The sequence below is a fragment of the Mastomys coucha genome, unplaced genomic scaffold, assembly GCF_008632895.1.
Source record: "Mastomys coucha isolate ucsf_1 unplaced genomic scaffold, UCSF_Mcou_1 pScaffold23, whole genome shotgun sequence".
Lineage (NCBI taxonomy): Eukaryota > Metazoa > Chordata > Mammalia > Rodentia > Muridae > Mastomys > Mastomys coucha.
The window spans coordinates 10031967-10048304 of NW_022196906.1; the positions used below are offsets into that span (position 1 = coordinate 10031967).

The 16338-nt window shown below is 39.0% G+C and overlaps 1 protein-coding gene across 11 annotated transcripts in view; it reads right to left on the reverse strand.

Annotated features, from left to right (window-relative positions):
• Fat3 (FAT atypical cadherin 3) overlaps positions 1–16338 on the reverse strand; it is a 591431-nt gene that overhangs the window by 167340 nt on the left and 407753 nt on the right. For all 11 annotated transcript variants that reach the window (XM_031346174.1, XM_031346182.1, XM_031346176.1 and 8 more), the window contains exon 4: positions 14097–14158. In XM_031346174.1, the coding sequence (XP_031202034.1) occupies positions 14097–14158 (62 nt within the window). The remainder of the gene's footprint in view (positions 1–14096; positions 14159–16338) is intronic.

The following is a 16338-nucleotide window of genomic DNA, read 5'->3' on the forward strand; positions in this document are numbered from 1 at the left end:
TTTTTTCTGGAAGGGAAACTGGGAAAGGGGATATCATTTGAAATGATGTAAATAAAATGTAAGTAAAAAATCTAATAAAAAAGAGACCACACATCCTAATAGTGCCATTCCCTAGTGACCAAGCATTCAAATGTATGAGTGGATGGGGACTATTTCTATTCAGACCACCACAGTAGGGGAATAGAGTAGAATACTCTGGAATAGGAGACAATATCTGGGACAATAACATAGGCACCAAGAACAACAATCAAGAAATGGAACCACATGAAACTGAAAATCTTTTATAAGGCAAAGAACACTGTCAATAGGACAAAATGGCAGCCTATAAAATGGGGGAAAAATGTTCTCACCAACTCCACATCTGGCAGAGAGTTAATATCCAACACACATAAAGAACTCAAGTAACTAAACATCAAGAAACCAAAAAATGCAACTTGAAAACACTGGGCATAGGTCTAAACAGAGAACCCTCAAAAGAGGAATCTGAAGTAGCTGAGAAACAAAGAGATGTGCAACATCCTTATCCATCAGAGAAACACAAATGATAACTACTTTGAGATTCCATCTTATAACTGTAAGAATGGCTAAGATCAAAATCCAGTGACATATCTCATGATAATGAGGATGTGTAGAAATGGGAATACACCCCCATTGCTGATGGAATATAAACTTGTACAGGCACTATGGAAATCAATCAGAAAGTTTCCTCAGAAAACTAGGTATTAACAGCCTCCAGACCCAGCTATACCACTATGAGGCATATAGAAAAGGATGCTCCATTCTAACACAAGGACACTTGCTCAGTTATGTTAATAACAACTTTATTTATAATATCAAGGACCTGGAAACAACCTAGATGTCTCTCAACTGAACAGTGGATAAAGAAAATTCACACAGTGGAGTATTACTAAGCTGATAAAATAAGGTAGCATCATGAAATGTCAAGGAAAATGGATAGAACTAGAAAAATCATCCTGAGTGAGGTAACCCAGACCCAGAGAGACAAACATGACATGTACTCACTTGTAAGTGGACACTAGATGTAAAGGAGAGAATAACTATGCTGCAATCCACTGACCCAGAAGGCTAAGAAGGAAGGCTTGGGGGTCGGGGTAGGAGGCTCATAGATCTTCCTGGGGAGGAGAATTAAAATAATTTTATGGGGACCTGGGGGCAGGTAGGGGTGGGAAAAAGAGAAACCAGGCAGTGGGTGAGAGGGGCTGAGGGAGAGACAACTGAAATAAGGGGACTTTTAGGAGCAATGTATAAACACAGTGCCATGGAAACTACTGGAATGTTACATGAGTGACCCTAGTGAAGTCTCTGAGTAAGGGAGCATAAGAAGCCCAAACTGGCCATCTTACAACCTGGTAAGGCTCTCAGCCATGGAGCTGGGACATCACTCAGCCACCAAACCTTCGTCCTACATTCTATCCTGCCTGTAAGGTGTGCTGGGGGTAAAAGTGGTGCAGAACATGTGGGAGTAGCAAACTAACAACTGGTACAACTTAAGGCCCATGCCAAGAGAGGGAGCTTATGCCTGACACTGCTTGGATGCCCAGGAACCAGAGGCAGGACAACCCACAGACCCAGGATAGAAACAAATATGACTGGGAAAAAAGTCAACGAAATGATTCCTAATGACATTCAGCTATACTCAGATCAATACCTATCCTAATTGTTACCAGAGAGTCACAGTTTAGCAATTTCTGGGAGCAGATCGGACATAAACACTAGGCAGAGCTTGGGGAATCCCTCAGAATATGCAGAAGAAGGGGTGTAAAGGTCAGAGGGTTCAAGAACACCAGGAGAACACAGCCTACAAAATCAACTAAGCAGGGTTCACTGGGGCTCATAGAGACAGAAGTGACAGACAGAAAGCTTTATAGGTCTGAGCTAGGGACTCTGCATATACATTATGGCTGTGTAGCTTGGTTTTCTAGTGGAATTCCTGACAGTGGGACTGTCTCTGACTCATTTGTTTGTGCTTGGTCCCCTTTTTCTCCTACTGAGTTTTCTCATTCAGCCTTGACATGAAGGTTTATGTCTTGTCTTACTGTAATATACTATGCCATATTCAGTTAACATCCCTGGGCGGCCTGTTCTGTTTCTGAAGGGAAATGGAGAGGATCTGGGGGATAGGGAAGGTGAGGGAAGGATTGGGAGAGGTGGGGGAGGGGAAACTAGGGTCAGGATGTAAGGTATGAGAGAAGAATAAAAAATAAAAGAAAAAGAAAACAAAATAATCAACAGGAGTTTTTATAGTTAGTGCGACTTCCCTTTATGGATCATTTATTCTTCAAATAAACAGGTATGCACAGTGACCATTAGATGCCTGAAATTGTGCCAGCAGTAAGGACAAGATTGATATAAAAATGATCTTTGAGAAAGAGTGTGAGTCGGTGACAGAATGCCTACGTAGCCTGTAGAAAACCCTGGGTTCCATCCTCAGCACCACAAAAACAAAGGGGACAAAACCACAGTTGCCTTTACCAATCTCCTTTTAGTGAAGAGAAACCTTGACTTCACAGGGGAAGATATTAGGACCTGACAGATATCCCCAAGACTAGTCACAGCTAAGTCAGGCTAAAGGACAGTGAGGTAGGTTGGCTACGTTCCTTGTTTCTGCCTATTTATTTATTTATTTATTTATTTATTTATTTATTTTCTTCCTGTTCTAACTTCTGTCAGGGATCACAGTATAACTGAGGATGATTAGAATGTTTTAAGTATTATAGATGTATTCAAATTCTCTCTACTTTTCTTGTTTTCATATGTTTGTGTTGGGAAATAATGATGTAGATGGCTTAGAGGAGAGACATTGTGAAAGCCAGTCAGCTAAGCCTCTGTATTTTACTGTGGGAAGAAAAGTTTCTCTGATTTTTTAATGAATTCTTGGACAATTCTGTGGCTTTGCTCCAAAAATGTCCTGCTGGAGTAGAGGATTACCTTACATGGGTCATTACACTTCCAAAGCTCGAAGAGGGCATTAAATTAAAATTCCCTGCACCTAGTAGGCAGAACATCATGACACTCAAAAGCTGTGAAAGTGCTAAATGAATTCTGAGCAGTAACATTACCAGCACTACATATTTATTGAGTTCAATGGGCTGCTAGGCACAGTCAGACAGATTATGCAAGCCACCTCCACAAAAGAGCAACAGCAACCATCTCATATGAACTCACCCTTTCATTGACTTTAGGAATAGACACTATAATTTGACTTGCTAGAAACAGTCTCCTTTCACAAGTATCTCAAGGTTCTCTATGCCTTTGTTTGATTTGAAAGTGGCCGCTTCTCTGCAGTTTACCATCTATGAATGTGGCCAAGCCTCCCAATTTCAAAATTACCATAAGAATACCGAAAGCATTGAACTGAAGAACTCTATCCCTTTGCAACTGAAAATTACAGATAGAAAATTCTGGGAAATATTAAATGTATTAGTTGTCAAACAGAAATTACACTATTATATTTTTTGGTTAGGTAGGAAAACATGCAGTTTCAAAATTCATAGTGCTGGGATTTTAAATTAGCCTTCAGTTTTTAGACACACACACACACACACACACATACACACACACACACACCCCAAAGGCATCAAAGGCATTTAATGAATTTATTCATAAAATCCAACTTTTTAAATTTGAAGTTTTAAGTAGTATCAATACTTTAAATGGCCCAAGTACACAGAGAGAAGGTGAACTAAGATGGGCTCCAGCCATTACAGAATCAATACACTCGTGGGGACCGATAAAGAGCAATTTTACATATATGGGGATAACCTAGTTTAAGAAGCCTGACTTTCTTTATGCAAATGACAACCCTTCATGGTTAAGAAAAAAATTAAGCACTTAAGAGAAAATGGGTTATAAACTGTCATTGTTGAATTTTGTGTTCTGACAGCTCTGAAAGTGACTACAATGTAATTTCCCAAGTTGGTAGCCACAATAATAGAACATCTGGATGTGACTGAAATGTGTGGCAATTAAAAAAAGAACAAGAAGGCAGTGGGACAATGCTTTTCCCTCTGCTGATAACTCTTGTGGTTTTGAACTTATAACCCATCATTCCTATGATCATAAGTTCATCTCTGATCTTATCTCTAGCAGTTATACACTCTGTTGTCTTGCTTCCTTAATGTGCTGCATCAAGCCTTTAGTCCACACACCTGAGTGAAGAGCTAAGCAATTAACGTGTAATGCCAGATGTAAATTGGTCAGAGTGCTTCTTTCTACTTTATCTCATTCCCAGAGCTATGAATTCTGTCCTACTGGGATCAAATAAATTCATGTTGGGTTATGCAATAATGTGAGTCCCAGCTCATTTTTCTCCTCGGGTGGATTCTACATAGATGTGGTCTCTTCTGTTGTTTCTGAAGTGGATTTATCTACAGTTTCCTATTCACATCTCTGGCAATGTCCAGCACAGTCCCAGAATCTAGATTTTCTCTTAGATAAATCTAGCTGTTAAGTTGAACTACCACTAAGTTCTGGGCATATACCCAAAAGATGCTCCACCATATCAGAAGGATACTTGCTCCACTACTTTGGTGGCAATTTTATTCATAATAGTCGGAAACTGAAAACAACCCAGATGTCTCTCAATAGAAGAATGGATAAAGAAAAATAGTTCATTTACACAACAGAATAGTATTCAGCTATTAAAAACAAGGGCATCAAATTTTCAGGCAAATGGATGGAAATCGAAAATATCAACCTGGGTGAGGAATATATCAACCAGACCCAAAATGATACACATGGTATGTGCTCACTTATAAGTTGATATTAGCCATAAAGTACAGAACAAACATACTACACTGCATAGACCCAAAAAGCTAAATAAGGAGGGCCCAGGGAAAGACGGTTGAATCTCACTCAGAATGGAAAAAAATAGTTATCTTTCTCTGTTTATAAACATGAAATAGTAGAGGAAGAATGCTTTTCAGTTCAATTAAGCGATATTTAAGATCCTATTAGGTTTAAACACAAGCCAGGAAGGAAGCAAAACTAGTCTTAAAGCATCCTGTAATCTTTAGTCTCATCAGACTCATTCATACATTATATATTTACTTGTATTTTACACCCCAAACACGGAATTTCACAGGAGTATATTATTTTCCCTGCCATTCCTTCCCCCAAACCATGCCTCAATGCTGGGTGAAAGTGAGTTTAACCTAGGTTACCAGGTTTTCAGAGTCCCTGGGTAGCTCAGCCTCCATGTAAACTGATGATGATAAGTCAATGGCTGCTTCTGTCTGTTACATCTATAGGCATCATCTGGCTGCGTTTTGCTTTGCTTTTTCTTTTGTTTTAAAGACTTGCATGTGTTCCTGGTGCCCTTAGAGGCCAGAAAAGGGTGTCATAATCCATGGGGTTGGAGTGACACACAATTGTAAGCTGCAATGTCAATGCCTGAGACTAAACTTGGGTATTTTGCAAGAGCAGTAAGTGCTCTTATCAACTGAGCCAGATCTAGATGCTAGGATTTTGTCTCCTAACCCAGGATGGCATATGTGCTCTCTTAATGATACACTAAGCTTCAGCCACAGTAGTGCTTTGTTTCCATTGACACCACAGAGTGTCACTGTTAGAATGGGCAACAATGTTAGATATGAATGTTGCTCATATGATGATATTTGGGAAATCTTTATCCTGGTCTTAATTGAGATTTAAATACCCCCATCATCTAGACTAGCTGTTTCTAGGTATTGTCTAATGGTGAGATATAATGGTTGTATAGGATTTATTGATACCTTTGACAAAAATGGTTACAATGTGGCTTCGGTGAGAATATGCTGTGGTGTGGAATGTCAATCTACACTGAAAGTGAGAGGTAAGTGATGATTTGGGTAAGTTGATGAGGCGTCTAGGGTTACATGCCTAGACCAGCAAGGGACTCTCTGTTCCTATTTCTGTGCAGCCTGATCAAGCCATCTGCTAAGTGATGTTGGTTGATTCCACAGACTTTGAATTGATCCATGACAAGCAGGTAAGTTAACAGCCTCCAAATGGGATCCACTGACAGTGTGCAAATTTAAGTAGAAGACCTAGGAAGAAGGCTAGGCAGAATCCATGCAGTCCTCTGATGAGTGGGTCCCTTCTTAGGGTCATTACAAAGTCTGTCATAGAGTACTGTTTAATGAGATTCTATGGGGAAACAAATGTATCAATATATAAATGGATTCAATACATGAGAAATGTCTTTAAAAGAATATGAACGATATTATATTTGACAGATTATATATATGTATATGTATATGGATGTCTATAGGTGTATGTGTGTATATGTGTATATGTATACCCATACATATAAGGTACCCATAGAGGCCCAGAAGAATATGTTGGAGCCCTGGAGCTGGAGTTGTGATATGAGTGCTGGAAACTGAACTCTAGTCTTCTGCAAGAGCAGAAAAGAGCTTAAGCACTTGAGAAGTGTAGGCTGACTCCATGACAGGCTTCAAATTGGCAGTTCAGGAGATGAGGCCTAAATCTCTGTTTCCAAGAACTGGGCGAGTCCAGTCAAGTCCAAGCCTCAGAAGCTGCCCTGCCACCTGGCCTGAGGTAAGGACAGTGGTTCAGCAGCGCTTTCCAGACTTCCTCAGCAACAGTTTCAAGATCTTCCCAGCAACAGTTTCCAGTCCCCACTCCCTGATAATGGTTCTGGAATGTTCCTAGAGATGGAGCAAGATAAGGGTCACCTACCCCTGGAATTCCTTTAATGTGCTTTAAATCTGGCCTTGGAGCTATATCTTGTAGAGCTTGTAGAGCCTGTCACTCTATCTTGGTAATGGGAGACCCAGCATGCTGGACTTCTGCAGAATAAAACACTCTCTTTGTTTACATAATATTTGAGTCCAGGTATCATTCTTGGTCAAATCGTTCACCATCATGTACTAAATCTTCTCTCTAGTCATATTTGACAGCTTTTATGAAAGATTATATGTAATAAATGTGTGCATGTATGTAAATGCAAAAATATTTTTAAAAAAATCACATAAAAATAGAAAAGGTGGCTATTATTGGTTGGGAAAATTATGGATGCTATTAAATATTCCTTATTAAAATTTTCCTAGCTGTTTATGTCCTTTTGAGTGTCTCTCCCCTTTTCTCTTCTGTACAATGGATATTTGTTTTATACTCTAAATTTTTGTACATCATAGTTGTGCTTGAAATTATTTCATAATTCAAAATAACTGTACTCCTTAAAATCCCAGTGTTCTAAAATTCTAAAGGAGTTTTAGAGTAATTTAGGTTTTTTTCTCCCTTACACATATGTTGTTATATGTATGTGTTTCTAAATGTATGTTTGTGTGAGTAGGAAGGGTGAGTGTATAGTATGTATGTCTCTATGTGTGTATAGATACGTATATGTACATGTGTAAGTGTGTGTATATATGTGTGTTTATGTGTATAAATATATATGTATGTAAGTATATGCATATATGTATATATGTACTTGGACATGGAACATATGTGAATGTATATATGTATATATAATTGCATTTCTTTCTATATATGTGCAAATGTGCATTTGTATTTATTGTTTTTATCTATTTGTGTGTATATATACATATGTGTATATATTTCTATATGTCTGAGTATGTTGTATATATGTCTGTGTGTATATATGTATGTGTGCATATGCATTTGTGTGTATATGGGTAGATACATATATATACATACAGGTATATATGTGTATATGTTTGTGTTTATGCATATGACTCTGTATATATGCATGTGCGCATGTGGGTACATATACTACATATATGCATGTATGTCTCTATCTTTCTGTGTGTGGATATATATGCTTTAAAAACATCAGAAATTGTGTATATTCCTCCTTATATGCTAATGTCTTTGTGTTCTGACAAGGACTTTAAAATGATTTGACCTTGGAAATACTGCTGTAGATGGGCAGATGGCTTTGCACATGTATCGAAGTGTAGATCATGGATTTGTCATGGCCTTGGGCAGAGAGGTCTGTGATTTTTTTTCATGCAGAGGTCGTACCTTCATGCTCTGGCTATGGCTGATAGAAAAATAACATCATTCTCTGTTTAATAAATGCTGAATAAATAAAAACCCTTATCATGTTCTCTTGTCAAAACAAACAAAAGGGTCTCCAATTCCTGCACATTGTGAAAGCCTGTCTGCTGCTGGCTTGGCTGTCTGCCCAATAAGGCCAGAGCAGAGCTTTGAATTTCAATGACTATCCTGCCTTCTCTTTCAACTCCTCAGAGGCTTTGGGTAAGGGTCCTGAAGCTTAGAAAAGTGATACTTTGTCTAAAAGATTCTTCCCCACAGGGAGGTGACATAGAAAGAATCATGTCTCTCTACAGTGGAGAAGCCTTTCTAGGTTGGTCAGATTCCTCTGCAGACTCTAGATGCCTTTTCTGGAGAGCCTTATATATTGTAAACATATATTGATAATTTTATGTTTTACTTGAGAGTAGTCACTTGGAAGTATACACCATCTCAATAGTGTCATGGGAAGGTACACATTAGCATAAGGTTTAGCTCCATGTCCAATCTTTATTCATCAACATTTTTGAAAGTGTTCAGTGGCACACCAGGAATTACATTGATGCCTCATGAAAATCTAATATCTTCCTTCTGAAGTAGATATTTATCACCTCCTGTGGGTGATGGATTGCAGGGAGGAGAGTGTGATTTAGGAACTGTTCTTCAGTGTTGAACACGGGCTGTAGTTCTATCAGTACTGTGTACATTGGGGTGGCAGAAACAAAATCTTTCCTTCGAAGCACAGGAAATGTGGCTAACACCGGATACTAGGGAAACAGCCTTCCAGTCCTCTAAGGATTAGGTTCTGGAAATAGGAGGTTGAAATGGTCTTGTATTTGTTTTTCTCCACAAATTATCATCCTTTCAAAAGCAGGTGCTTACCAAAGTAGGGAAGTCCCCTGGAGACACATACAATGGTAAGTGGATTTGCATTGGAAGCAGGAGGAAGTAGTTTAAGAACTTACTAAAGTACAGCCCATTTCTCTAATTGTTGGGGAGAGAGTAATCGGCATGCATCATATACCTGAATAAAATTGTCAAAGGACAAATTTAATTAATAAGAAAGTGAAGAGACTTTTAGGTATGAAGAAAATCATAGCCACATGAGGTGTATTCTATGGAAGATGATGGATGAGTTTGTGAAAAAGACAGATGCTAAATAATGCACATGCCTATAGGTCTCATGTATATCTCTGATATGATTTTATATTTATGCCAATTTTACCACATAAAGTCTTACCACAGTCTCTTAGCTACTTCAAGTTATACACATATTCAGCATAATTTCTCATCAGTTGTTTTTACACTGGTTACTGGGTCCTGTCATATTTTTTGATTTGTGAACAAAAGACTATCTCTGTTCCCTTTGGGAGAGTTTAATCAGAACATCCAGCTCCAAACAGGTCATCATTTCAAATTCAAAAGAGGAGCAGAAACACAATTAAGCTAGAAATGTAGAATCTCTCTCTCTCTCCCTCTCTCTCTCTCTCTCTTTTTCTCACACACACACCCACACACCCATATATACATATATATGGGTATATATACATATATAGACACACACCCATACATATGTATACATATATATATATATATATGGGTGTGTGTGTGTGTGTGTGTGTGTGTGTGTGTGAATGATCAAACCAATATCAGAGAGTCAATTACTGGAACAGTTACAAAAAGATAAATAAGCAAAAGGTAACTGATGGTGTTTTCTGAAGATAAGGGAAAAAGGAGATGGGAAAAGGAGGGACTAGCAATGTTTTGGTGGCCTGGCTCTCTGTACCTTGTAAACATAAGGCAGCTGCTATTACTTCTATTTTACAGATAAGAAAAATAATGGCTGGAGATAATTTAACTTGGCAATCCTCATACAAATGAAAGAGGCAGAGGACTCTTGGCCTCTATCTCTGAGCTCACATTCTCTCCCTAGTGCTGACAGTGCCCCAACACTGTGTCTAAAGTGACACCAATTACATCATACACACTGCATTCAGTTTCCTAGGTGTAGAACACAGAGGCAGGAAAGCCAGTCTATTCTGACCACACCCCCAGTGTTCTCAGACACACATTCTCTAACATCCACACCCTGAGCACTTTTCTGTTGTTATTTCATTTGCTCTTTATACCAAGTGAGAGGCAGGGAATGTTACTCCTCTTCATGGGTGAGGAACATGGCATCTAGAGAGGTCTAAGACTGTACTTAAGCTCTGAGAGTCTATTGAATGCCAGCCATCTCCACATAGCCTTGATTCAATACTACAAGAAATGGAGTGTCAAGCCCTTGGTATAGGTGAGAAGCCAGTCTTCATCAGTGCTTATACTACAAGAAAGAGCTAGTGCCTTTATTGTTTATTTCACAGCTGACTTCTCTGAAAATGGAGTAATCCAGACCAAAGTTAAAACTACCAACCATGGTGCTTATTCACTAATTGATTTGTCTTTTCAACACTACCTCTGTGTGTTGGAACTGCCCTCTCACATTACAGCTGCAATTGCCTGTCAAGGGTTATATAAAGTTTGAATATGTGAGCTACAAATCTATTTTTGCATTTATGGAGGTGAGAGAAGATTAGGGGAATATTTTCACATAAGTGACTTCCAAGGTAGGTGAGAATTAACACTCAGAAATCATAGAGGAAGCAGGCGTTGCACATGCAAGTCTGTCTACTATTTCATGATGCTCTTACTGTGTTGGCAAGTTCTCTGGATTCTGATAAGAACCAACTTCTGATATCCATAGACTGTTCATTTGATGAGGCAATCTTGCTATGTAGTCTTGCTATGACTAGTCAGAATTATGGTTCATGTGCCTCTGTCTCCTGAATAATGGGGTCACAGGTATGAGCCAGAAAAGTCCTGACAGCCACAGATTAATGTGCCTTCTCTACAGAATCACAAGCTCATGTATCCTACATACAATAAAAATAAGTAATTTTTAACCAATATATAACTGAAGTCCCTACTATCATGAAAACAGTAATCGACATCCAACCACCTATATCCTCTGGGTTTCTTTACAGGGTGTATGTGCCCTGTTGTCTTCTAAACTGACTCTTTAGAGGAGAGTCAACTTCATTTTTATTGGAAACAAAGGTATAAAACAGACCTAAAGGTTCCTATGAGCATAAGAGGGTAACACTGTTACTTGGGCAATTAAACTCCTAAGAGATTAAGTTCCACAATCAAGACTCTCCAAATAGATCAGCCGTTATAAAAATTTGTGTCTGTACTACCAATTATTTTTTGCAGGACTAACTTAAACAAGATCAATTAAAATATAAATGGGTGTTATTCAAACTCTCATGTGATATTACATAAAATAAAAACACAATGGCTGCAAAGATGCAGTTTAAAGGGTGAGAGTAAGAAAATGAAAATAAGAGAAAGAGGAGAGGAAGAGAAGGAAGGGATGGAGAAGTGGAAATAGAAAGAAGCGAGAGAAGGAGAGAGAGAAGAGAAAGACAGAGAGAGACAGAGACAGAGAGACAGAGATTCAGCTTTTGAGCCTCAGCAGACTTTGAAGACAGTATGTTGTGGAACTGGGAAGGCAATGAGGTGTATCCCATGGCACACTGGCTTGATTCAAATGACCCAGGGCCCTTAAATTCTCAACTGCCTGTCTCTGGATCCCCGACGGGGTCTGGAAAAGATAACTTGCTTCCTACCCTACCTACACTATTCTTACCCTCCTCCAGACCACACTGCCCTATCTGGGTCTCACTGTAAGCTTTCCATAGTCTCCCACTGTCCTCATTGCCCTACCCTAGCTTGACTCTGCACTAGAGTGGCTTTCTGTCACTCAGGGAAAACCATGGTAGGTTTTACTGCAAGGATCTGTTTGCTTTTCACTTTGACTTACCACCACCTCACCTTCTGCTCGTGCTTGGACAGTCTCACACTCAAGCCACCAAATGTCAACTCTTTGAACAGAGCTTCCCACATCCTCTCTTGCTACCCTTTTAGTGGCTTCTTTCTTTGACTATCTCATGGCTAATTATTCCTGTCCTTGATCCGTAGAGAGATTGGTTAATCCCTAGTCACAGGCAGAAGCTAGGCTGTAGGTATAGTTGCCCAGGATTGCTATTTTTCTCAGAGAATAGAGATAAACTTACCTACATCTGAGGGTTCTGTCTTTAAATCACCACGTGATAATAGTTAAGACTTCAATAACTGCTTTGACTTTCCTCAACCTTACTCAGTGTCAGTGGCCAGACTGAGGATCTCATATGAATTGTAATCGTGTAACAACTCTGGGACATTAGCTTCTAAGCTGCTTTACCTCCTTTTTATTTGACATTGTTTGAATAATTAGTTTCTGGACCTGAAGCTAAGCCAATTCAAAACGTCAGTATGTTACTCAATACTTAGCCAAGTTGCTGAAGAATCTGAAAGCATCAAGGATTTGCATGGGGAGCAAAATCTACAGACCTCCAAACTTGCATCACTTCTCTGCAACACAACTTCATTACTGCTTTGTGTTATCCCTCCCAGGACACCAAGAACTCCACCTAATGAGATAGTATCTTCCTTTTTTCCTTCTCAGAGCTAACAGATTTAGCTACCCCATAACACAGCCTCTCCAGGGCTGTCTCTGGAAAGCAGAAAAATACATAAAACAACTCAGACATCATTGACCTGAATCAGTTGGAGTATCAGCCCATCAATAGGATTTTGAAAAAAAGTACTATAATTATTTTTGTTAGCCTGTAGTTTTTATCTTTATGGGATAAAGGTAGTGCTTTAAACAGATTATCACTTGGTTATGCTGTAATAACAACACTCTGTTATGCAGGAAACTTGGAGTTCTAAAAGTTACTTTGCTATAGAACACGAGGTTTAATTCTAACAGTGTCCCTGTGAGGTATATGCACCATGCATGCTCTGCCATACTTCAGGGCAAGTCTTAAATTATGGGAGTCTAGGGTGATTAAATATGTAGTATAATGAAAAGCTTCAAGGTATACAAGATACTTCAATGTCCTGTGTTCCTTAAATAGATCCTTCATGGTGAATAAATAAATAAAGGAGGACTCTGAAGAGATTCCTGTACAAGATTTAAGAGTTGTGTACATGCATATACATGTACATGTATATTTGTGTAGGTTTGTAGGTATGTGTAGGTATGCATATAAAGTGTGCAAATGTGTATAGACTTATAGGTATGTGTGCAAGTATATAGATATGAGGTTTATGTATATATATGCATACATACATATATATACACACACATATGTATCTAGGCATGTAGTTGTGTATGAGAGTATATGTGCAAGTGTGGTATAAGTGTGCAAGTCTTGGGGATAAAGGGAACATTTCAAAATCCCATGTACACTATCCACTCTGAACACCATCCTCAGTGGCCATCACCTGCCATTCTATATCACACTGTCACACTTAAATCATGATATATAAAACTCCTTCGCACTTCCTAGCAAAGACCCTGGAAATGTATAGAAAGAAAGAAGATCCACAGACCTTGCTCATGTCTCAGTTCTCATCGGCTGCCTTATACTCTTTTTAATCTCTCTTTCAGAAGCAATGCTCTTAGAGTTTCCACTGTGGATGGCTGCTCCTGTCTTAATGAATTATAGGTATGGATTTTAGAGTTTCAGGAGCACTCATCTTGGGCTATGAATCAAGAAGCGCCTCTCATTCTCAGCCATCTCTCCAGGAAAAGAAATGAGGTGAGCAGGGTCCTCTCAAAGGCCCCATTCTAACAGCAATGAGGCTGCTGCTTCTTCCCTGCATGCATCTGGAGCCGAGGCCCAGTGCTCTGCTCCAGAATGTTCTCTGATTATTGATAGGAGTCCGAAGTCCAGGCAGAGACACGCAGGCACCTGCCTGTCCTTAAGAGAGGCTAAGTGCTCTCTTTGAGTCCTGCTCGGCTCACAGAGAATGTCACTGAAAACCTCCAAATTCAGAATCAATCAGGCCAGAATGAGCAGCTGCCTTAGAAACCCACTGCTTAGATATGCTAAGGTTATTCCTCAGTGATAAAGATTGGGGACAGGGGTGGGGGACGGCTAGTGAAAGTTAATTTTCATGAGTGCTGCTTCTTTTTACTCTCTTACCTCCAGAAAATGTTCCGCCTGCTGCTCTCGGTCCAATTTCCTTGAAGTTGTGGTAATCAGACCTGTGTAGAAATGAGAATATTTGACTTTTAAACATCTGGAACAAGTAGCTCAGTGAATATGGCCAAAAAAAGTCTAGTTAAAGTGAAAGCTAAAAACTGATAGAGAATGGCAACCCTCCAGTTCCCAGGGATGCTTAGACCTATTCTTAAAAGCAAGATCAAATGTGCTAAGGAACTGTGGGAAACTCAGAAGAACCATTGCTGTCTGAGAAGAATGCAAAAATTCCCTAAGAAACATTGTTTTTCTTTTTTTCTCTTTAAATTGTGAAACATTGTTTTTCTAATGAAGAAACAGCCTAAAGATTCATTTACCCAGCATTGCAGCTCTTCCTTAGGAGCCAGATTAAAGGTTCTTGAGTTAATAGGTAGTTGACACTGATCAGATTCTTGCTATGAGATAGCACTTTCTCATTTAATTTTGTATACTTATGCCATGCCCACTCGTCACTCCAGTGGATTCTGCATGTCAGGCTTGAAAGGGAGATAGCCTCCTGGAGTTCATTTCTTGGCATCTCCTAACTCAGATATGTCCCAGATTGGTCCCTGCAAAAGTCTGCGGAGAGTTTTGTGTGCTTTCTTTGTTCAGGCATATAGGTGCCCTAAGAAATGATTTGTAAATAGCTAAAATTGATATTGAACATTGTTTCCTGGCCTCCACAGTGTTTCAGTGATCCTAACTGATTTCCTAGCTGTTATTAGCTTGAAATTTTTACAAGGAAGCTGCCTTATCAGACAGGGTTTCTCCAGAGTTAGAGATAGAAGTCAGGCACTATTGCTATCTAAAAGCATAGTTAGAACTCTAAGAGCAGTACCACACAAGGCAGAATTGCTTTACAAACTAGAGAGTAGTTGAAAAGCTTCCTGAACTAATGTTTCCTTTACAAGCCAAACCATTCCCAGGAGCTGCTAGAATGGGACCTCCTGGTGCTTACCTGCTTCAGACCAAGAGATTTGCTTAGGGCTGCCAAGATAGCCTAGCAGGGAAGAGCACTATTGCTCTTCGGAAGGAATCATTTACACCTGGCTGCTTGATCTTACTGACTTTGATGTGACCACTTCCTGCCTACGTGATCCCTGACATTCACCCTGTTTCTGTATACTATATAAGCCTGATTTTCACTTTGTGCAAATACACTCAGATTCTGTACTCCCTTGTGTTGTCTCTGTTTGTCATTTCTTCACCAATGCCTTGTTCCCCTGTGGGGTGAGGGAGGCCCAGACTGGCCGGCCTGTGGCATACTTATATATTTTGAGCTACGCATTTCTTTCTTTTTTTTTTTCCAATGGCTAAGAATTGTTTTTATTTTGGGTTTGTACTACAGTAAAAGCCAAGATTTTAAGCTCTACTAAAAACAAAACAAACAAACAAACAAACAAACAAAAAGATTTTATCTATTTATGTTCATTTAAAAAATACTAGTAGTGATGCATTATTTTAAAATATACAGCTAATATGACTGCAGTAATTTAAAATTTATATTGAGACAAACCTATGTATTTTCAGTATTGTTATAGAGAAGCACCTATATAAGACTGTTCAATTAATTGCTGTTTTATATCAAACAGTTTTTATGACACTCTCATTTTTATTGTTACAATATTTTATAAATTGCAAATATGACAAAATTAAATATGACAAAATATTTGACAAAATTAAAAAAAAAGGTAAAAATATTATAAAGTAAATTAAAGGTAAAACTGACATGAATTCTACAAAAACCACTCCAGGTAGTATAAGTAGAAAATGTACTTCCAAACACTTGTGATGCTGCCAAAGTCATTCTAATAACAAGACAAGACAACGATTCACAAGGGAACAAAAATACTGACCACGTATCTCAAACAGTATTATAAAAATTCTCAACTATGTATTATTACATCAAGTACAGCATCGCATATAAGGATAAGACAAGCCAGGTGTGGCAGAGCACAGCTACATTTGCAATACTTACTAGGCTAGGAGAGGAGAATCCCATTTGAGGCTAGACTGGACTATATTGCAGGCTCTGACAGTACCTGACTAATACAGATGTAGAGGCTCACAGACATCTATTGATCTGAGTACAGGGTCCCCAGTGAAGGAGTTAGAGAAAGGACCAATGGAGCTGAGCAGTTTGCAGCCCCTTAGGATGAACAACTATGAACTAACTAGTACCCTCAGAGCTCCCAGGGTCTCAACC